The 22,424-nt window shown below is 37.7% G+C and overlaps 1 protein-coding gene across 2 annotated transcripts in view; it reads right to left on the bottom strand.

Moving 5' to 3' along the window:
• Positions 1 to 15,184, bottom strand: part of LOC118827296 (regulator of G-protein signaling 3-like) — a 44,442-nt gene extending 29,258 nt beyond the window's left edge. The window contains exons 1-9 of one of the 2 annotated variants that reach the window (XM_036598601.1): positions 15,049 to 15,184; positions 13,173 to 13,370; positions 12,281 to 12,450; positions 7,134 to 7,184; positions 6,314 to 6,372; positions 4,317 to 4,411; positions 3,296 to 3,364; positions 1,818 to 1,878; positions 839 to 929 (exon numbers count right to left, since the gene is read on the bottom strand). In XM_036598601.1, the coding sequence (XP_036454494.1) occupies positions 839 to 929; positions 1,818 to 1,878; positions 3,296 to 3,364; positions 4,317 to 4,411; positions 6,314 to 6,372; positions 7,134 to 7,184; positions 12,281 to 12,450; positions 13,173 to 13,370; positions 15,049 to 15,098 (844 nt within the window). In that variant the 5' untranslated portion in view covers positions 15,099 to 15,184. Of the gene's footprint in view, positions 1 to 838; positions 930 to 1,817; positions 1,879 to 3,295; positions 3,365 to 4,316; positions 4,412 to 6,313; positions 6,373 to 7,133; positions 7,185 to 8,270; positions 8,480 to 12,280; positions 12,451 to 13,172; positions 13,371 to 15,048 lie in introns of those variants that run through there. The other variant, XM_036598602.1, reaches the window with a different exon arrangement.
• Between the last annotated feature and the right edge of the window lie 7,240 nt (positions 15,185 to 22,424).

The following is a 22,424-nucleotide window of genomic DNA, read 5'->3' as shown; positions in this document are numbered from 1 at the left end:
CTTTGCCTCTTTTTATTTATATAACAGTTTGTAAACAAATCAGCAAAGCCAGGCATGTCCAGATAAATCTCATGGGCAAGTGAACGTCAAGGCTGGTTTTGACCACTGTAAGCAAAATATCTATGTTCCATGACAGTCATGTACAAATATACACACTTTCATGCACAACTACTGTTTATTTGCTGAATTTGACATTTTGAAGCAAAAATGTGGCCTGTGCAAAAGTTATGGCACATTTTATTTTATTTCCACTGATGCATCAAATTTTTGTCAGATATCAGAATTTTTAGTCATCTGGTTAGACATAGAAGTGTTAGATTTCACTAGGGTTAAATAATTTGGGCATTGCAAATATTTCAAATGCGATAATTTTAACATATAGCACGTTCAAGGTCTGAACGCTGAATGTAGAGTGCCACACTGCCAGTTCAACAGGCTCTGTGTTATTAGGCTCAATATCTCCACATAAAACTTGAGACAACTGTGAATAATGTAGCTTATAATGAACATTTTCTGCAATGGAAAACTGCATGCTTTAAATTGCAATTTTGAGGTAAAAATGACAAATCCCTAGTCCTAGATTTGATGTTGCCAGTTGTTATTTATATAACAGTTTGTAAACAAATCAGTAAAGCCAAGCATGTCCAGATAATCAGAGCTCATCTCAGGTTTTTAGCCATAAGCAGACGGGGTGGGGGAGGAAAAACTGTCATTTGGAATTTTGCCAACGTCATTTACTTGACTTCCCCATGAGCCAGCAGAGAAAGAAAAATGAGAGAGAGAGAAAAACAGAGAGAGAGAGACAGAAAGAGAAAGACAAAAAATCATCTAAACTCACCGGCAGACTGCTTGATGCGCCGTGAGGCCACTCGCAGATGTTTGCTCCTGCCCAGTTCTTCACCCAGGAGATAATACCAACCTTTAATCTCCTGCCATAGAGCATTCAGAAAACATACAGTCAGCACAGAGGAGAGGGAAACGCAGAAAGAAGGAAAATAAAGAGAGATTGAGAAGAAGAGAGAGGAAAAGAAAGCTAGAATGAGGGGGCAACAGAGAAAAAAAGCTCTCATGCTCGTTTTTGACAGAATCCAATATCAGTGTGAATGCAGTGAATGTATCCCATTCCCTGTGGTGCCAATGATGTGTATATGACTTTCAGCTCCCTGTCAGAAAGCATCAAGGTTCGTCAGCATCTGATGCCCCTCTCCTTCCTCTTTCCTCCCCTCTCCAGGCCTGCCAGCCAGATGGCTTGCATTGCATAAAATGCCCAACAGTAAATGCCTGTCAGCCTTCATCTAATGCTGCTAAAATTAACACCCTCCAAGAGCGTCTTAAATCAACTCTCATGCCACAAAATCCCAACTGAAAAAAAAAAAAATTCACTGCCAAATTTGAAAAATGTGACCTTTCTAGGTCTTTATGCACTGGGGCTAGAAGACAGCATGAAGCTACCACATGCTCGTTACATGCTGCCTTCAGTAATTGTAGGTCATTTTTCAAGCCTCACTGAACCTTATTGCAGCTTGTCCCACTATACAATCAGCAGAATGGGCAGTGGAAATGCATTGTCTACAAGAGGATGCAAATAATGAAGCCCCTTTTTCGCTGGAAACACACATTTTCTTTATAAATGAGTTTTGGCACGAATTAGTCAGTAATGAAGACTGTATTACAAGACCAGAGACTGCTAGGAACTCTGTGAATAAGATCTTCTGCTTTCTAATTAAAAGTTCTCACAGGTTTTGTTCACTGGATTCAGTTTCAGTAACATGCCCCACTGCATTAATATAAAGGACATTATTACTGAATGGACTCACCTTTGCTGAAGTGATGAGGGAGTGAACTCCAAAACTCATACAGCCCAAGAAGTCACTCCGTCTGCAAACACAAATACAACTCTAATCAAGTACAACAATCAAAGGATCTTTTTCGAAATTTGTGAAGTTAAAACAGCAATAGCGTGATTAAGAAACATGTTTCACATGTATTTCTCCAGATTTTACTAAAAAGGTGCTTTTTTGCTTTTCTGCATTTCAAAAACTTTGGAACTGTTGTACTTTCAAGCACAGAAAAGGATCTGATTATGCATGAATACACATGTCATGATGCCTCCTCCCTCTGGGCAGACTCTGTTTGGACTCTCCCTGGCTTCACCCACTTTCCTCCACTACCTACACCTGCAGCTCACCTCATAGACATTTACGGCTCACATATATACCTCTTTGTTTGACCTGTTTGTTGCAAAGTTTCTGTGTTGCTAACCTGAGTCCTAGCCGGTTTCCTTTTGTTTGTTTCCGTGTTTCGATCCCGGCTTGCCTTTCTGTTTTTTTGATTACAGATATGTCTCTGAAATGGCCTGCCTGTGTTTTGACCCCTGCCTATATGGATTTTGAGTATTGGACTGCCCCAAATAAAGCCCATTCGCACTTGCAGCCAACCTAATAGCCTCTGACATTACAATACAGTACTGTGTGAAAGTCAGAGATCACCCTCCATTAGCAGTCAAAACTGAGTGAAAGCTGTCCATTTTTTAGCATCATGGAAAAAAGCAGAAAACATACATTTAACAGAAAACTACACTAAACAATTACATCAATTTTTCAGTATTTAGAGTGCTCACCCTTGCCTTTATTACAGCTTTCATTCTTTTCAGAAGACTTGCTTTCAGTTTTCAAAGAAATCTGAAGGGATATTTTTCCACACCTCCAGAATTCAATCTTAGAAGTTGGTTGTATTTTCTGCTTCTCACGATCCAAGTAATCCAAAACACATTCAATGATGTTGAAGTCTGAACTCTGGGCAGGCCAGTCCATTGTTCTGAGAACATCAGCAGCTTCTTTGTTTGATTTGCAAATTTTCTTCTGTTTTGTCTATTTCCCTCTTTGAGTAAAAACTTTTTGACAGCTACACGTCCTTGACGTGGTCTTTTCACAGTGAAACGACAGACAGGAACATCATATTTGAAGCAATAGTAGAGCTTAATTTTCTAGTTCCTAAATTTGAAAGCACTGAAGGACTGTTTATCTGAAGGTGACAGTTTCGAACTCCAGTTTCAGAAACTCCGGTTTCTTTCCATTTATTCTCTTTTGACTTTCTCCTTTCTTATGCAAATAGATTATCTGAATCTAATCTCCTCAGAAATGTCTCCTGAAAGAGGAATAACTTGCACTTAATGGCCATTTTGACTGGAAATTAAGCACAAATGAAGGGTGGTCTCTTTTGCATTGTACTGTATTTAGCCAAATTGTTTAGTTAAAGCTAGTACATATCATGAAAGGAAAAAAAAAAATCACACCTTGAAGTCCGATTGCGATTCCAGGCGGTCACCAACAATCTCTTTTGGTGCTCGTCTTCACTCACAGATCTGCACACAAACAATCAAAACCTCAAAATCTCATCAATCAATGCCTGACCACTTCCCAAAAACAATGGCTTTCCTCTACAAAGGGCTTCTAAGCCCAAAGAGGAAAAGCAGGCATAGGCCTAATGGGCAGGTCATACCACAATGGGCAGGTCATGACTTTAAAGAATGACGAAGGGATGGAGGGCACAGACACACACTGAAATATTCGGCTATATTTGGATTACGTGACACTTTGCTTCCTCTTTATTTTAACACATGATGTTTTACTTAAGAACAGGGCGGTCACAATTACTCAGTTACCTCCTTTTTTTTTAAATGCATCCTAATTTATCTCTCTCCAGTAAAATAATTTGGATGTCTGTAACAATCATGAAATTTTAGCTGACAATTAATTGCCATAAATATAATTGCGATTAACAATTAAATTGGCTGAAATAAAGAAACTTTACTCACCATTTCTTTCTATAAAGGTTTTCATGCAGAATGAAACACATTTTTTTAGATTTATGAGTACTTTTCTATTATTAACATTGCATATAAATAAAAACTCAGACACATGTAGGTTCACTGGTTATTTTGGACAGTAAATATAATGGCAGTATGTGTGCTGTTCCTATCACAGCTATTTTAACTTTTCACTCTGATTTCCACGTCAAACTACTCTGAATGTTTAGGTTTACATCTCAACATTTGAATTATGCAGTAAATTTGTGTAATTACTAGATAATAATTGTGGTCAGCTTTAATAATTTTTGATCAGGTGATTATGTAATAATTATGAAAGGCCTAACATTTTGGAAATGCTATACATGGTTTGTGGTTTAATCCATTTTTGTTTTTATTTCTCAACTTAATCTTCAACATAATTGGAAGATTCCTCAATTGTGAAAGCAACCAACAGTAACAGCCCAACTTAAAAAGCAAGATGTATAATGAAGAGAACCCCACTTACATTGCAAATGTCTCATTGAAGACAGGGTTTTTGCAGTCTAAGACAGTCCTAGTCTTCTGCCTTTTGCTGTGGTCAGCATCTGGTACTAGAGCTATCTGGAATGAGATATCACAAATAGCATGCATTTCCTCTTTCTTTCTTTGCATTAACACGTGCGTCCTTTGTTCAGAGATGCTTAATGTTAACATTTGTGTCATGGAAGCAGGGGATGTCAGTCGACACATTGGTTTGTATCTAAGGGGACAGCTGCTGACCCAGCTGCTGATGCTCTCTTCTGCCTCAAAGCAGCAGAGCCTGACAGGAGAATGGGTTCAGTCCAAGGCCAAAAAGTCCTCAGAGGGAAATGTGTCAAAGAAGGAAAAAATAAAAACAATTCATCTTCTGCGCCAGTAAACTATCTAGGGAACTCAAGCTGCAATCGAAGAATGTCTTTAAATAAACAGTAATTTTAGTGTTTTAAAAGCCACAGCATCTTCTGTTACCTTCCATCCAGCCTGCTTGCAAGGTCCAAACGATGCATAGTCATCAGTACATTAGAGCAATACTCCAGCATCTTTCAGCCTAATCTCTATCCACAGCATCTGTAGACTACAGTCTATTACCAAAGAGACAGTAACTCAAAAAAATCAAAAACTGAAGACATTGGAAAGTAACTGAATCCTGTCAGTGAACGTCTATCCAAAATCTGCTGTCAATATTCAATGACAGACTAGCACCAAGGGGAAGATTTTGTGGCAAAACACTATGAACATGGTGATACAACTGGACTTTCCACAGGTTCCTGCCTGATCACTCATGGATACCAAACAAACCCTAGTGATAGTAAAAGTAACTGCTTTCTTAATGCATTTTTGGAGTGTTCGAAAGTTGGAAAGTTGGAAGTTTCACAAGAACAGCTCTGGAAAGACATTCTGCCATGTCAGACTCATCCTAAGATTGTTGGAGTGTTGAAGTTTTGAGTTTGCATTATATACCATTGAGACAAAACATTATGACCACTCACAAATTAAGTGAATAACGTTGATTATCCTGTTGCAATGGGGCATGTCAAGGTCTGGGGAGGTAAGCGAAGTTAGTTGCTGTAGTCAAAGTGTTACATGTGGGAGAAATGGGCAGGTGTGAAAACCTGAGCAACTCTGACAAAAAACAAATTGCTACAGCCAGACAAATGTGTTGGAGCATGTCCAAAACTACAAGTCTTGTGGGGACTCCCAGGCAACACTGGGGATTCGAGAAGGGACAAACAATGAAGCGGCATCAGGGTGCTGGGCACCCAAATCTCATCGATGTATAAGGGCAGCAAAAGCTATCCCATCTGATTAGAAGGTCTGAAACAACAGAAGGGCTACTGTGACACAAGTCATAAACTTGGTTTGACAGTACGAGAGGAATGTGTCACAACACACAGGGTGTATTGCATCGTGCTGTATATGGGGCTGTGTATCTGCAGATCAGTCACAGTGCTCATGCTAACACCTGTCCACTGTTCAAAGCATGTGAGCATCAAAAAAAAAAAAAACCTTGGAACGATGGAACATCGCCTGGTCTGATGAGTCCAGTTTTCTTTCACATGGACGGCCAGATACATGTGCACCAGAATGCACTGTGAAAGAAAGAGGGAGTGGAGCATTCATGTGGACATCAATTTGACATATGCCACCGACCTAAACCCTGTTGCTGACCAGGCACACCCCTTTATAGATGTTCTCAAGTTAAAAGGTATGTGGTGAAATGCAGTATCACTAGGCTAAGATGTCGTAAGATGACATGAAAACAATGTCACCTACTATATATTTGTGCTCTGGGTGTGGGCTTAATAGAGTGGTAACAGAAATGCTGAGTGGCACCCAATGTGTGGCAGCGTGCAGCTTTAAATGCACTATAATATTTTTAGGGGACTATTATTCAAATACATTTGAATCAAATCTGGTTGAAAAGCCCATTCCTGGTAGTGATTAGGCTTAAAAAATGCTGGAGTAGTCTTTTAACAAGCTTACCTTAACATATGAGTCACATGGTCTGTATTCTTTTCCCAAGAGACCTCTGGCCTCTAGAACTGTAAACATTTTTTGACAAGACAAGCAGTCAGTAGGAATTTTAATTATGTTAGTATGCAAGTAAGTGAACAGATAAAGGGCCCATATCTTGTAAAACCAAATTTTCTTTACTTTTCTGAAATATGAGTGTTTGATGTAGCATATAAACATTGTGAAAGTTTCAAAACGGACTGGTCACTCCCCAGTTTATACAGTTCATATAGGGAAACTAAGCTGGAAAAACAGCTCATTTCAAATTCACTGTTTCTGTGAATCCTTTTTCATATACATCTGCCTATTCAGCCTACAGCACTTTAACTCTGCCCATTTATACCAAAGCTATAAGGAGTGTTTCATCCTGGACTGCTTTTTGAATGAGGCACAATACAAGGAAGAAAATCAGAGGAGGTAATTTGCATATATTAGTTTTAAAGGCACAGTAACAAAAACAGCCTGTTTAATTCAAAGTGATAAAGAGAGGTTGGAAAATGGTCATGTAAATTGAATTTCAACTGTTTTTGATACATAAAACCATGCACACATTATAAAGTAGCCCCTTAAGGAAAAAGATAAAACAAACATCTACATTTGAAGAAAAGAATTTACATTTACAATGCCTTTGCCCAAATGATTAAACTTTATACAGAAAAACAGAAGTTTCATATATCCAGTACAAGCACAGTACTACATGATCAGTAGTGACAGTTGTGATAGTTTTATGAGCTGTCTCATAAAAAATTACATATACAATACGCCACAAGACATAAGTCATGGAACTTACTTTGCACACAGAGCAGTCCACTGTATGGTGTTACAGTCAGTTTCAGTTGGCCTGGGAAAAAACATATCTATTAAACATACCGACATCTCCTAGTAATGAAACAGTGCTGTTTTCAAAAATTACATTTCATAATTAGAATTAACTTTATTTTCTTTATTTTATTTCCTACTTTTATTTTAACCTGGGATGCTCTAATATGGAAATTTGGAACAGCAGATATTTTTCAAGCACATATCTGCCAATGTTGACACCAATGCTGATACATAAGCATTCATAAAATTGTAAAAACTGGAACTAGATTTACCAGGATTAGCATTACAGAAAACGTAATGCATTTCTATAGAGTAAAATAAATAAAATGAACATATGTTAGTGCAGTAGCCAAGTGTCGCCTAAAAGTTCTGCTGTTCCAAAGTACAATTATTGCATCCTCAACTATCGGCTCAATATATCAGTCAAATCTAAACATCTGCCTAATGCTAACTTTTTTAAGTCAATATCTGCTGATACCGATATGATGCTGATATCATCATCCATCCCTGATTTGTACTACATTATACAACATTAGTTTGAATCTAAAACGAAGAAAGTGGGCACTACTTTCATGTTCAGGCTAATTTAATAACCAAGGAGACACTGGCCTCCCCAGAGACAGCTGAGCTTAATAGAGCATAGCTTATAAGTCTAAAACCTGGGTTCAGACCTGAGACACCAGCTGTTGCCACACAGTCCATTTCTCCCATATGTGCACTGATAAATACACACACACACACACACACACACACACACACATTGTGGTACCCACTCACACCCACTTCAACTTCGCCCACCCTCTATGGAGTACTACACAGCTCTTAGAAAGTAAGAAGTGAGGCCAAAAGAGCAAATGGCACAGCTTTGAACTGAACTGAATCAAACATTAACTCCTTAAAATCCCAGGATCATTACTTACTAAAGCTTATTATTCACTAACTACACAGCAACAATGCAAACTGGCTGGGTTATGAATTGAGAACAAAAAAATCCAATAGTAATTTCATAGCTAATTTGTTAAAATTGTCAAATTCAGCAAACCATTTCAAATCAAGTATAAAAGATCTCTTATTCAGAGAAGCTTAAATGAAGATTAAAACTCACCATGAGTTTGCAAAATAAATGAAAATCTCTGCCCTTTGCTAGACCAACCAAGTGGCACCCTCAGAGAGTCCTGACAGGCCATGTCATAATAACAGAACATAAACAAAAGAATTTCTCAAGGCTAAATATCCTCCATGACTCTGGTCTAAATCCACAGCAGTCCAAATGGCCACAGCTAAGCATACAACTCAGCGTAACGCATGTTTGGCTAGAGGAGAAAGGACAACAACAGAAAGCAAGCATAAATTTTAACCGCCTTTCCATTTTTGAATAGCTGATAAGGCAGCGGGGGTCCTGATTGGTCAAGCTGCTGCTTTGAATGGAGAGAAAGGGGGAGTGTCACTAGGAGAAATCCACCTGCTGCAGTCACGGTTATAAACAGTGCAGTTAGTCAGGGCTGCTGCTGACCTGAGATCAGTTTCTCTACATGTTTAATGCTTTAAACATACAGTTTAAATAAGGCAAGCAGGAAAAATTCTACCTAGAACACAAACAATCAGCCTTCTCTTCTCCTTCCTCCCTGCAGTCTGCCGGCATTCACAATACAATCCTCTGACAGCGCAACCAAGACACAAGGTCAGTGGCAAAACACGGAGTGGATGGCCCTTCCACTGGACCTGATGCAAACTCAGGTTAAAGATTAGACAAGAATAGCCTGACCGAAGACATAGGAAAGGGTGAAAGAAGTACTGAAAATCTCTACTTCAGTAAAAAAAAAAACATACTGTTACTTTAGTGATAATTTACTTGAGTAAATAAAAAATTAAAACAAAAAGTAAAAATAATAAATGAGAACAATAAATTATACAAATTAAAAAATAATAAAATAAAATAAAAGAATGAATAAAGAATTCAAATTACACAAGTAAGAGTGAATAAGTTTATTGGAAGACTACTTGAGTAGAGTGAAAGAGATATGGGCCTAGCATAGAATGAAAACTAATGTCATTCACTTTCATTCACTGTTAGTAAAAAGTTCCATATTTAAAATCTGAAAAAAGGTTTAGTTGTCCGGTTTATCCTGGAACAACTGTGAAAGTCCTCAGAAAATGACCAGATTATTAAGTGGAACATCAGCTATGTGTTAGCAACGTTAGCATGTTTGACTAAAATGTACAATTAGCATTTTTGACTAAACTGAGCAGATGTTTGATATGAGTTTATCATGAAACAGCTCTCACAATCTTTAGAAACTGACAGTGGAACCTGTGTTAGCATTTTTGACTATTTAAAACCTGAGCAGAAGTTTAATGTGTCAGGAAATTTAGACTAGACAGTGGAACATTATCTGTGCTACTAACATTAGCATTTGTGACTAAACATATTTAAACTTGAGCAGAGGTTTAATGTATGGGTTTGTCATGAGACGGCTATCACAGTCCTCAGAAAATAACTACTTTATTTACTGGAACATTAACTACATGTTAGCAACAAGCATTTTTTAACTGTACATTTCAAATCTGAGGAAAGGTTTAATGTACAGGTTTATCATGAAACAGCTGTCAACGTCCTTAGAAATGACTAGACTTCTCAGTGGAGCATTATCTATGTGCTAGCAACATTAGCATTTTTGACTGAACTGTACATTTAAAATCTGAGCAGAGGTTTAATATACGAGTTCGTCATGAAACAGCTCTCACAGTCTTTAGAAAGGGACTGATGGAACCTGTGCTAGCATTTATGACTATTTGAAACCTGAGCAAAGGTTTAATATATGAGTTTGTCAGGAAACTTAGACTAGACAGTGGAACATTAACTGAGCTACTACCATTAGCATTTATGACTAAACATATTTAAAATCTGAGCAGAGGTTTAATGTATGGGTTTCTCATGACACAGCTATCATAGTCCTCAGAAAATTACTAAATAATTTAGTGGATGTGTTAGCAACAAGCATTTAACTAAACTGTGTATTTAAATCTGAGCTGAGGTTTAACATATGGGTTTATCATGGAACGGCTATCACAGTCCTCAGAAAATAACTGGATTTTTTAGTGGAACATTAGCTACGTGTTAGTAACCAGCAGTTTTAACAGTACATTTCAAATCGGAAGAGAGGTTAAATGTACAGGTTTATCATGAAACAGCTGTCAAAGTCCTACAACTAGACTTATCAGAGGAACACTATCTATGTGCTAGCAACATTAGCATCATAACTAAGAAGAGGAAGAAAACGTATAAACTAATCAGTGGAACGTTACGTGGAACGTAATATGATCTACTGAAAAGTTACAGGATAACATTCACTCATTTACTTTAATATATATGTATATTAATATTCAATTGGAATAATAAAAAATAATCAAGTTTCCACATCAGCACACATTATCATTCACTGAGCAAAACAGATTTCATGCGGCTGGGCTGTCTGTGTTTGGTCTGTTAATGGACTTTAATCCCGGTGAGTCACTGATTAGCCCAACAGGAAATTAACCGGTCATGATGCCTCATTAATTCCTGGATCAGGTCATTCATGACCATGAGCTAAACGCAAGTTCACAAACCTGACTCACTACCAGTATGGAAATAATAACAGCACTTATTTGTTATTATAATGCAATTGCTGAGCAAAGATTTAATATTTCATGAGCTGATGTATGATCCAGCCTGTGCTGACATTCAGGGGCGTGGTATGCAGCCCTCTCAGCAAAAGCAAAACGATGTTCCATGCCTGAGGCAATACGTCCTGTGTTTGAATTTCCTCTGGGAGAGGAAAACTGTGGAAAATATGTGTGACACACACTACAACACTATGGCTGAAAATGGCCTATTTTTTAACAGGCACAATAATTTGGGCAATATTTTTCACGCTCTATTTAACGCAGAACCACAAGGTGATGGTGCGCTTGGGACACATGAGATGGGGTGAGTTTATGGTCATCAGCTTTTTAGGGAGTAATTGAAATGTATACTGCGGACAGGCACAAATCATTGGAACTGCAAGCAAAAAAATAATGAGGCAACTTTGAAAGCTTTATCTCAAATCATAGCCTTGTTTGAAACTTTTTTCTGTGTCTGCTGTTGCTTTATGATCAAGGATGAAATTGCAAACTTCATTAAATCAGATCCCCACTGTTATTAGATGAAAGGGTTACAATATTATTTATTGATAGTGCTTTGTAGCAATGATTTAGTGCCACAAAAATAAAATTATTCGCATCTCTTTCTCCAAAGGGCTTTCTAAGCCGTTTTCCACAGACATTTAATGCTGCCATCTAGTGGTCAATAAAGTGAAGCACAAGAGAAAGTTATTTATTTTGCTTTCTGGAGAGAACACTAATGGAATACTCATATATGTCTCCTCCGCATAGTTTAAAGCTCTCTTTTGCAAGGCTAACAGAATATAATGCTCAGTAACAACCAGCCTGAGTGATGCTGGATGTACATCTGCCTTTAAACTGATGCTACAGCTTGGTCTGTCACACTTATTACATAATCACTTGATTGTAATTACTTGAGATGATTGCAATTATTTAAGTTGACCGCAATCATTTTACACAATTAGCTTTCATAATCATATGTTTATGTTGCAACAAACAGAACGTGAATTGGGTGAATTTTTACAAACTAATGCAAATACAGTCATATGCAAAAGTTTGGGCACCCCTGATCAGTTTACGTTTTGTTGATTTTCTAAGTGAAAATAAGATCGTAAACTAAATTTTAAAATGTGAATTTTGTTTATTTGTAGAGGATTTATTAACTTATTTTCACTTTAAAATAAACTACACATGTAATTTGATGGGGAGTATCCAAACTTTTAAGACTAAAACAAAGCAGAAACACATTTGTCACAGGTTTTACGAATACAACAAAAGTTCTAACTTCTGACTGATTCTATTAGTTTAGAGGTTCTATTAGTTTATCATTGTTTAGAGGGCAGAGATAAGTAATTTTGTTAATTTGATGTTTGTTTATGATACATTTAGAGAAAAGTGGTGAGTAACGTTTGTTTAGTTATCATTGTAACACAAATGCTGAAAGCATTAATAATGAAGAATAAAGCTCACCTTTGCCCCTAAATACAGAGGGCTGAATCTTCCTCCTCTTTCTGGGGGCAGGTTGACTGTTGTTTTTCAGGGAGGTTTTGACCACTGCTGCCACTTTAACCTGTGCTCCTGGACTCCTGCGGCTCACAGCCTTCCCCCACTCACTCTCCTCTGGCCTACCTGCACATACCCTGAAATAATAATAAAGTCAGTGGAATTTATTCTATTTGTTGTCACTGATACTGCTGTCACTTTCTTGGCTATACTGTTTCATGCAGAGGTACACTGATTTTTTTTTTAATAAATACTTGTGAACCAAGTGAACACATGAAGCATACTAGTGCCAGTGCTTTTTAATAGCCAAAGCTGCAATAATAACATTGTTTGCTACTTAATGGGATGAAACAACATTTTAAATCATTTTAAAGTTAATAATTAGTTGCCTATTTAAATACGAAAATGTCATATAAAGAGGGGATGTTTCGATGCAAATGTTACAGCAGGATTCAGCCATTTACCTGGCTTACATTATTTACATCATAAAAATGCAACACAGGTCAGACAAAATCAAATAAGCTGGCTTGATTTCGTGTTTGGAGCAGAAATCCAAAGATTCCAATGGCTGATTCTAACAGTGCATCTCTAGTTTCATGTTAAATGTAGCACCGGAGCTCCTTTTTCAACACATGGTCGGGATGAGAAGGAATGACAACAAAGTTTTACTTGACTTAAAATTCACTCTGTGTTTCTCTGAATATGATCAGCCATTATTCCAAATAAAAAGGTATATTATGAGTGTGCTGATAATATAAGTGCCTCATTAAGAAACATTTTACATGTGCATGTCTGGACTGTACTAAAACATATTTGTGCTTTTGAAGTGGTTTCAAAGAAAAAAACACAGATCGCTTACTTTGACTGCTGTTGCGGTGCTAACACCCTCTCGTGCTTTATATCTCTGATTCTTCTGCTGCATCCTGTTGATGCTCTCCTCTCCACATTGTCTGAATGTCCAGCATTTTCTCTGTTCTCTCCACATCGCCTTTTCACTGAGCGCGCCTGGTTAAGGTCTGGGTCCTGGAGCCATTGATGATTTTTATGAATGCTCTTCCTAAAGAAAGAACCCAAAAAGTCAATGCTTAGTGGGGAACTCAGCAGATTTTTTAAAAAAAATTTACATATTTAAATGGTTGAGATGTAAACAAAGTCATTCAGAGTGGTTTGATGTAAAATGCTCTGTTCTAGAGAAACTTGCTGAGTCAGAATTGTTCACAGTGGTGGTGATAGGAACCAGAAGTCTGAAGAGTTTAATGCCTCTGAAAGCTCCCTCACTGAAAGTTATTACATGAAATGGTTAGATATACGCTGCCTGATGTCTGACACATTATCGTATGATAGTTTTGTGATATGACTTTTTTCTTAAAAAGCATTTTAATCCATTTATTTCAATTCATTCATGGTGAAGGGGTACATGCAGGACATTGTAAGGCAAAATAGTTTCCAAAGAAAACTTTTTTTCGATTCATCACTACTTTACCATCATCAACGTTACAAATAAAAACTCAGAAGACACGTGTAGGTTCACTGGTGGATTTGGATAGTAAATAAAATGGCTATATTTGTGTTGTATCCATTGTGACTCCTGGTTCATAACACCACCACTGCAAGAAATCAGAGTCTGTAAGTTTCTCTATAATGAACCATTTCTCATCAAACCACCCTGGGTAACTCCGTTTATATCTCAAGGACTGAAATATTCAGAAATTTTGAAAAACTGGTGAAATTCCCCTTTAGTTTCTGCTTGATGAATTGAAAAGACAAGGTGTTGTACAGATTAGCACAGCAGGAGTTTGACTAATTACCTTAATCTAGAAAAGAAAAACAGTTATTAGATGTAGTTCTGTGCACAGTAAAGCAATGATCAGTGTAAACTGTCTAAAAGTAATTTATCGAGAGGTAAACATGAAACAACACTTGAAATCTAGGCTTTGGTATTGTGAAGGCCAAAGTCACCTCAGAGTATTTAAAGAGCTCTACTCTAGTCCTGAAGGATAGCCCTTGACAGCCAGGCTGGAGACCTTTGTAAATCATGGAATTCACAGCAGGAGGAGGTCAGGCTCCCAATTCTTCATCTGGCACAAATCACTAGAGCCTTCTTTGGTATTTAGTATCCTCTACTTAACATTTGAGCTTAAAGCACTATGAAAATGACACAAAAGCAATTTATAGCTGGAACTACTCCAGTGCAATGAATGTACAATGGGCCAAGAATAGTCCTACTTTGGATTCTACAGCTGCGAGAAAAGATGTCTTTATCCTGCCATTAGGCACTTAAAGGTTGAGCGCTCCACTGATCAGAGTGGAGCTGAGGGGGGCGGATTACAGCAGCAACCCAACACTTCACTCCTATACCAATCGACATGCTAATGCAGCCTATTCTACATGAAAATGGACAAGTGAGAGCATTTTTACATTTATTTCTGTGGCTGTTCTTAACAGAGAGCATTCTAGCCGACTTTCAGTGAATAATGAACAGAAATAAAAATAAAACCTGATACATTTAAATGATCCTGTGGAACAATTTAATGCATGAAAATAGGTATGTAAGTCAAGTTTATTATTACAGAGAATGTCTAATGTTCCAGAGAAAATGGGGCTGCTGGGACTTGTATGCAGTACTACGAGTGGAATGTAAATAACGCGCTCACTTTCTGTTCTAGCATTCCTGACTGGAGAGAAATAGCGTTTCTAAATGGACCATAAAACACAGCTAAAAGCTTGAGTCCTACCTTTTAGCAACAGCTGTGGGCTGCGTCTGTATTCTGCCATTTTCCATCATTACAAAGCAGAGGATCCTGACGGTCCGCTCCTATTCTCTACTCTTGTCAAATCCTTGTAGTGCATGAATGGAGCCGCCTCACATTCAAACTCCCTCCTCCTCCTCCTTCATCCTCCAGAGGAAGTGCGCCTTCAGAGGAAAAACACACTGAGAGCGCGAGCTGCCTTCGACCAATCCGCGCGCTGCATTTTAAAACACTCAGGCGTTCAAGTAAAACCGCTACAGGCTTCGGAAACGGAGGAAGGAGAACATGTTCCAGCTGTGCGGAGCTCTTTCTGCTCCTTCAGAGACACTGCAGCTCATTTTGTGGTGTTGACTGCTGGTGTCCTGCATGACATTTCTGCTTTTTATAGATGCAACAAGAAGTTATCATCTGAAAGTTTACATTTCCTCTGGTCCATATAGGTTCTCTGAATACATTTTCAGAGGATTTAATCACTCTTAAGTTCAAAGGTCATATGGGAACATTTTTAACTAAAGTCCTAAATGAGTAGTGAATAAACACATAAAAATTGAGTCATGAAAATAAATAAATAAAAAATGAGTACTGCTAGTATCTTCGTATCTCTAAAATGCTAACTTTACAGGAGAGGGAAAAACTTCTTTACTTTTAATGTAAGTCAAAGGAACCAGACCTTTTTCCTAGGCATTTTGGGCCATTTTCTTTGGTCCATACATCAAGAAATTGATACACAATGTGAAGAGCAACAGGCATTTTCAAATTATGTCAAAAACTGAAAAATGACAAAAAATTGAGATAAGAGGTTTTGTTCTGACAGTGATATTTTACAATTATAACAGTGCAGTACATATACAGTACTATATTCTTATTATTAAAACACATGAAAATACAGAATTTAAAAAGTTATATAGTATAACAACATGTTCTCTTTGAGTGAGGGGGCTTGGTTTAGGATAACTTCCTGGTCTTCCTGGTGGGCCAAATCAAATGTCATCATGCTTTGGAAAGCTCTGCTTTAGATCAGTCTGAACTATTTCTATGTTATGTTCATTATCATTTTCATGCTAAATTTAGTTGCTGTACTTGATTAAGACATTATGCAGAAGAGTTGTTAACTCAATCCAACAATAGTCTGGGAGATTTTTTTGTGTTTAAGATGAATCCCAAACAGTAATGCATTTTACTTTTATTTTATTTCCTTTCTTATTTAAAAATACTCCCTGGAAATACTTCAAGAATTGATTTTTTTTTTTAAATTCCAGAAAGCCCTCCTCAACTCCTTGAGTCTCATGGCTAATCCATGAAAGCTGGCGTTCAGTGTAAACTGTAAATCAAGTTGTAAAAGTTTGCATCATGTCAAGCAGGCTTACACTTATGTGTAATATGGGGACAGGCAGTGAACATAGCTTATTCTGGAGGGGAGAAACTAAATTGTCCTCATCTGCTTGCATGGGCCTCAGAATTAGTAACTGCTGCAGTGACCGTTGTTGCCAGGTATCATTGAGGAATTTTACTTTTTCCCCTTTTCTCAGCCCTGCAGACTGTAGAGGCCACTGTGTAAATGTACTGTAAGCCAACAAGAAGGCCATTCTTCCCCCCTAACTGACTTCGGTGGCAGTATTTTCACTCAAGGCTGGCGTCCTTGGAAAAGTTTGTAAGTATATATTAAATATTACATTCTAGTCGTGCATATCATAAATGTGCAGTTGTTTAGATTTGAGTCAATGTATGAGTTCCTTCATGTTAGAGTGCTAACAGTACACAGTGTGAAAACACAGAAGTAATTAGCTGAACAGAATAAAATGCCAAGCCTTCAACAGCCCTCAAATGTTTCTCACAGTAGGGGACAGCGCCAGAGAGACAGTACAAAAGAGTGGGCTGGTCACTTAAACAAGGGTATAACGACACGGGATGGCTGCTATTCTAATGCAAGAACACTGATCTTACCGAGTTTTTTGTGTTATACAAGACAACTGGAGGACCTTTGACCTTGAAGCAGAGGATGACATCCTAATCAGGTTTCAGTAAAGAATGAATATGTGACCTTATGATTTTAGAATGATGTGGGTTTGGCATGCCTTGTGTAGGAAAATGAATGTATTGAAAGAAAGTTTTCCCTAAAAAAAGAAAGAAATTTTCAGTTTTCTCCATTTAAACACATCTTTTAAGTTACTACTACAAAACTCTGCTATACTTGTAGTACAGCAACAGCACGATATATTAACCATTTTATTATAAGATCTCATAAAGAACATGTAATCTTGTGACAGTTTTACTGCACCACGCTTGCTTGAATGTTGTGAGTTGAACATTTTCTGAACCCATAAAAAAGCACAGTGGGTAATACCACTGCCCTTCATGTAGCAGACTGGGGTTCAGTTCCCCAACCGGGTAAGTACACCATTTCCTTGGGCAAGACTGTTAATGCTGCCTTCACCTACCTCTATACCATGATTAAATTGTAAGTTGTTCTGGATAAGAGCAGTTGCCGAATGCATAATAATAATTATTATTATTAATTATTTCATGCCGGTGGCAGCTCCATGTGCTTTATGGACAGGTGATAAAGCTTAACAGCAATACAAGAAATTATGAGTACTAATTTAACATACATACATCATCTAAACCACTTATCCTTCTGGGTCGCGGTGGGGTGCTGGAGCCTATCCCAGCTGTCATTGGGCAGAAGGCAGGATACACCCTGAACAGGTCGCCAGTCCATCGCAGGGCAGACAGACAGACATACACATTCACACACACCTAGGGGCAATTCAGCAAGTCCAATTGGCCTGGCTGCATGTTTTTTGGACTGTGGGAGGAAACCGGAGTACCCAGAAGAAAGCCACGCAGAGAACATGCAAACTCCACACAGAAAGGACCCTGGCTGCCCGGCCAGGAATCAAACCCAGGCCCTTCTTGCTGTGAGGCGACAGCGCTACCCACTGCGCCACCGTGCCGCCCACTAATTTAACATCATATAAAAAATTTAAAGGTTAAAGAGATATGTTTTAAAATGTTTCTTAAGAGCTTGACTGTCTAATAGAAGGTTGAATTGAGTGCCATAGTTTAGAAGCATTATAACTGAGCGAGGCCTCTCCATGTTTTCAGTATTTTACAGAAGGTATCTGCAGATCTAAGATCACGTGCTGGAACATAAACAGACAGACATTCTGTGATGTAAGCGGTGCTTTAAGGTTGTTTAGAGCCTTAAAAACTAGTAGCAAAACTTTAAAATCTATCTTGAAAGATAGAACTGCCAGTGCAGTTCTTTCAAAATGAAAAAATGAATCTCTCTTGTTTTGTTATTGTTAGGATGTGTACTGCCACAATAACTAGTAAGAGATGTTTGAATAAATTAAAACAATAAGTAAATTAACATGGGCTGTGGTTTCATAAATTTCATTGTGTTATATAATTGATTATATAAAGCAGAGGTTAGAGAACCTTTACATTTGCTCTAAGCTTTGACCATCTTTTCACAAAAGTCCTCCATCTATAGTTTTAGAAAGAAGTGTGATTTTTTTTACTGCATAAATCTTCTTAATTATTGACCATTCCTGTTGAGTTGGGTAGAAAATACCAACGTTTGTTACTTACCGCAGTGGTTGACTTGCACAATTGCTGTTAGGGGGTCTTTCACTAATTTTAATTTTAGGATATCTTCTGTGGAAACATATACTGACTGCCAGTAGTGCCCTTTTAGTAAGACAAGGGCTTTAGCAAAATACATAAGAATGTGAAGCTGTGCTTTCTCCACACTCTCTCCAGCATTTGACTGTCTGGTTTAGATTTATATTCACCATAATCTGTGGAGCTCCAAACAATCTGCTATTGAAAGTCATTCCAAGCCTCAGAAAAGATCTCACTCCAGTCTTCATCACTAATTTGTTGTTGTAAGTCCTTTTTCCAGTTTTCTTTTAACAGGTTGTGGCCTTGGTCTTCCAGCTGAGTGACCTTGTTGAACCTTAATTAAGTACTCCTTAACAGGAGATGTGGATTCTTTTAATTTACTCCAATTAGGATACTTAGAGAGAAAATCTCCTATCTGACAATATCTATAAAAGTCTTATAACTCTCTATGAATCTGTTCAAAGAACTTTAGACTGTTATCAGCAAATAACTGATGGACAAAGTGAAGGTTATTTTGTGGTCATCATCTCCTTTCAGTGAGGTCAAGCCTACAATACGTGTTAATGTGGACAGACCAGAAAGTCTGCTTGGAAGGTTTTTTGGACTTATGCCCATGCTTTGTATGTTACCCAGGATCACCACATATCTTTTTATCTGTTCTCAGAATGGAAATGCTGGCAATGGTGTTTGTCCCCGTTATCTTTGTCTACATTTAGCCACCTGACACCTGTGGTATTTTGTATCCATACGGTCAGTACACACTACAGATGCTAATCAGTAGCATTTAAAACAGGGAAATCGCATTCCTCGGTGGTTTTGACGATTGTAGTACTTTAAAAGCACTCTCTTGGTCTTCTGCCACATAAATCTACTCAATTATAATTCTGGCAATAACCTGAATATGTAATATAATTGAATTGCATATGTGCAGTTGTAAGAAGCCAATTTAAAGCCAGTGTTTGATGTAGTTCAATGCCCCATGAAAGCAAATGGAAGGTATTTTCTGCACTTTATCTTGCTTTAGAAGCCTCAAAAACACACAGCAGCAGCATTTTAAAACTAATGAAGATACATAAACACATTTTCGCATTTTCATTGGGCTGTTTGTAGTTCTTCCTTGCCTCCATGCTCTCCTCCCCCACACCAAAGACAAGCATCACCAGCAGCTACTGTACACACAATGACAAAACAACTGCATTATGTAGTGCTGACCCACTTTATGTAAACAAAGCCCCCCAGTGTGCGTCTTTCACAACAGGCAGCATATAGCAGACTGTCTGATCACCCTAACTGTCTTCAGGTTTGGGTGAATGGGTGTGAATGAGCACTATTTTACACTTTTCAAAAGAACCACTTTTATTGTACCCTTTATTGGATGTTTTTTAAAGGGGTAGTCCCATCATATCTGTGGCATACGGTTGCTTGCCACAGACAATAATGTATACATTTACCCCTGTACTTAGTCAAAGAACAAAATCCTGTTGATTCAAATCACACTGCCCATTGGATTCTGTTATGTGTTTTGAGTCAGTGAGTTTTGGTTCTTTTACTAAGTGCAGAGAAAATAGTCCAAATTTTGTTCCTGTAAAAGACTATCCAATGAAAAATTCCTTGAATGACATAGGAGAACCAAAGTTGGTTCTCCAATGCCATTGCTCCAACGAGCCTTTTGGCACATTTATTTTTGAGGGGATACATGATCCTCTCACTCCAGCCCACCAGGTGAAAATCATTTTCCTAAGTTTGCAAAAGAACTGTGCCTCACTATGCAAGTATGTCATTGAAACCAGATGTACAGGATATGTTCTGTATTTAGAGTGACTGGAGACACAGAAGAAATGCAGCAGTTTTTCTCTGAGTAAATGAACTAGTTTAACACCACATTGTACATCACTTTCACATCTTGATGGGAATTGTAGTTCCAAAGCAAATGGTGAAGTTATTAGAAAAACAATTATAAAATAGGTCTATACCTATTTGAAGGAATTGTCATGAATTGTTAAGAAATGTTAAAATGGTAGGTCAGTTCAAGCTGAAAGTAAGACCTGTGGTTGTCTGAGATTAACTGTGTTTTCCATTAGCCTGTGTTAGCCTGAGTTAATTGCTGATATGGGAGTTCCTCTGCTCTCCACACTAAAGTCTCTGGAGGCCCCACTGCATAGTGAACTGGTTTTGAACCTTAAATCTTGCTTGAGACATGTGGCCACTCTGCAGCGCCACCAAATGGGGATACTGCACATTGCATAAAACACATAAGATCATGACATAAGATATGCATGCTTCTTTTTCAAAATCAGCTAAACAGTTAATGCCATTATTACTAATAGGGATGAGCAGGTTGATACTGATACATTAGATCCTGAAGCTTTCTTTAAAAAAGGCATCTTTGCATAAAAATACTGATACCAAGTGTTTTACCTAACCCAAAAATATGTTTGTCATTAATAGTAATTAGGCCATTTAACATTGTAATCTCTTGAAACACCTGTCACAATTTTACATGAATTAATATCCATATACAGACTTAGACTGGACAATTTGATTACGTCAACACTTTTAAAAGATTTAGAACTATATACAACATATTCTCCCATCAATATGAAGAATTGGTCTTTGATGCAAAGAACGCTTTAAGCATGCAAATCGTTGTTTTGAGTGTTCATGGTTCTATATAGAACCATTGTGTCTACTAAAGAACCTTTGAAGAACCATCTTTTTAAGACTATAATCAGACACTCTGATATCTACTATGCTAAGCTGGTTAAAATTATCGAGAAAAGCTGAAAGTAGATCCCAAAAAGTATCGATTTCTTGATTCCAGACTTTTGGGAAATCAGAGTCGACCCCAAAGTTTGGATTCCACACAGTGACATATATGAATAACCAGCATACCTCAGCATTAATTCCCTACTGGTCTAAGCTGGTTTGGTGCAAGTTTAGCTGGTCACCCAGCATCATCATGATATGGACCAGCATACTAGCATCCAGAAGACAACTTATGCTTTTGCTGGTGTATGCTGTTTTTTCTAGCAGGGTCCACAACTCACACATCAATAGTCCAGCTGTATTTCACTTTAGATCAACTGGAAAACAAAGTTAAATGTAACATTAGTGACAAAAAATGGCTTACAAACATTGCCAGTGTCAAAACATCTACCGACCTTAAGGAATTGACAGAGAAGAATCAGGTACAACCTAGCAAGCCAGCATTAGTCAGCTTAGTTAATTTCGCCAGTTTTAGCTCAACAAATTTTCTTGCTAAAGTCAAATAAAATTAATACTGTACAGCCTGTTTTTTTGCCATAAGTACTTGTCTAGGTCTTTTCTGGAATCAAAAGTATTGTGTGGAATTGACTCTTGGAATTAACTCCATTGATTCCCATCACTTGGACCTTGAATCCAAAATTTGGAGTCAGCTCTAAAATTGCTGGAATTGAACAGCCCTTTCAGTTGCATTCTGATTAACTGTCTTCTGAATGCACACACTTCCCTGCACTGGGTAATCTGTGTCACGGAAAACAATCTTTTGCAAGCACCAAAAAAGTGAATTTCATAGCATAACATGTTTAAAAGTTTTCTTTGAAGGAATTACAAGCTAGTAAATGAGATATCTCTGTGTGTATGGTGGTGTATACCACTTTGTTTCCAGGGGGTATGTTTTTGCTGTTGCCCTATTTTAAAAGTCACCTACAACTGCACATCACACAAAAATAACAGTTTATGGTGGGTTATAT

This window comes from Colossoma macropomum, unplaced genomic scaffold (assembly GCF_904425465.1).
Source record: "Colossoma macropomum unplaced genomic scaffold, Colossoma_macropomum, whole genome shotgun sequence".
Classification (NCBI taxonomy): domain Eukaryota; kingdom Metazoa; phylum Chordata; class Actinopteri; order Characiformes; family Serrasalmidae; genus Colossoma; species Colossoma macropomum.
The sequence above is the reverse complement of the archived record's forward strand: the minus strand, read 5'-3'. Positions and strand labels throughout refer to the sequence as shown.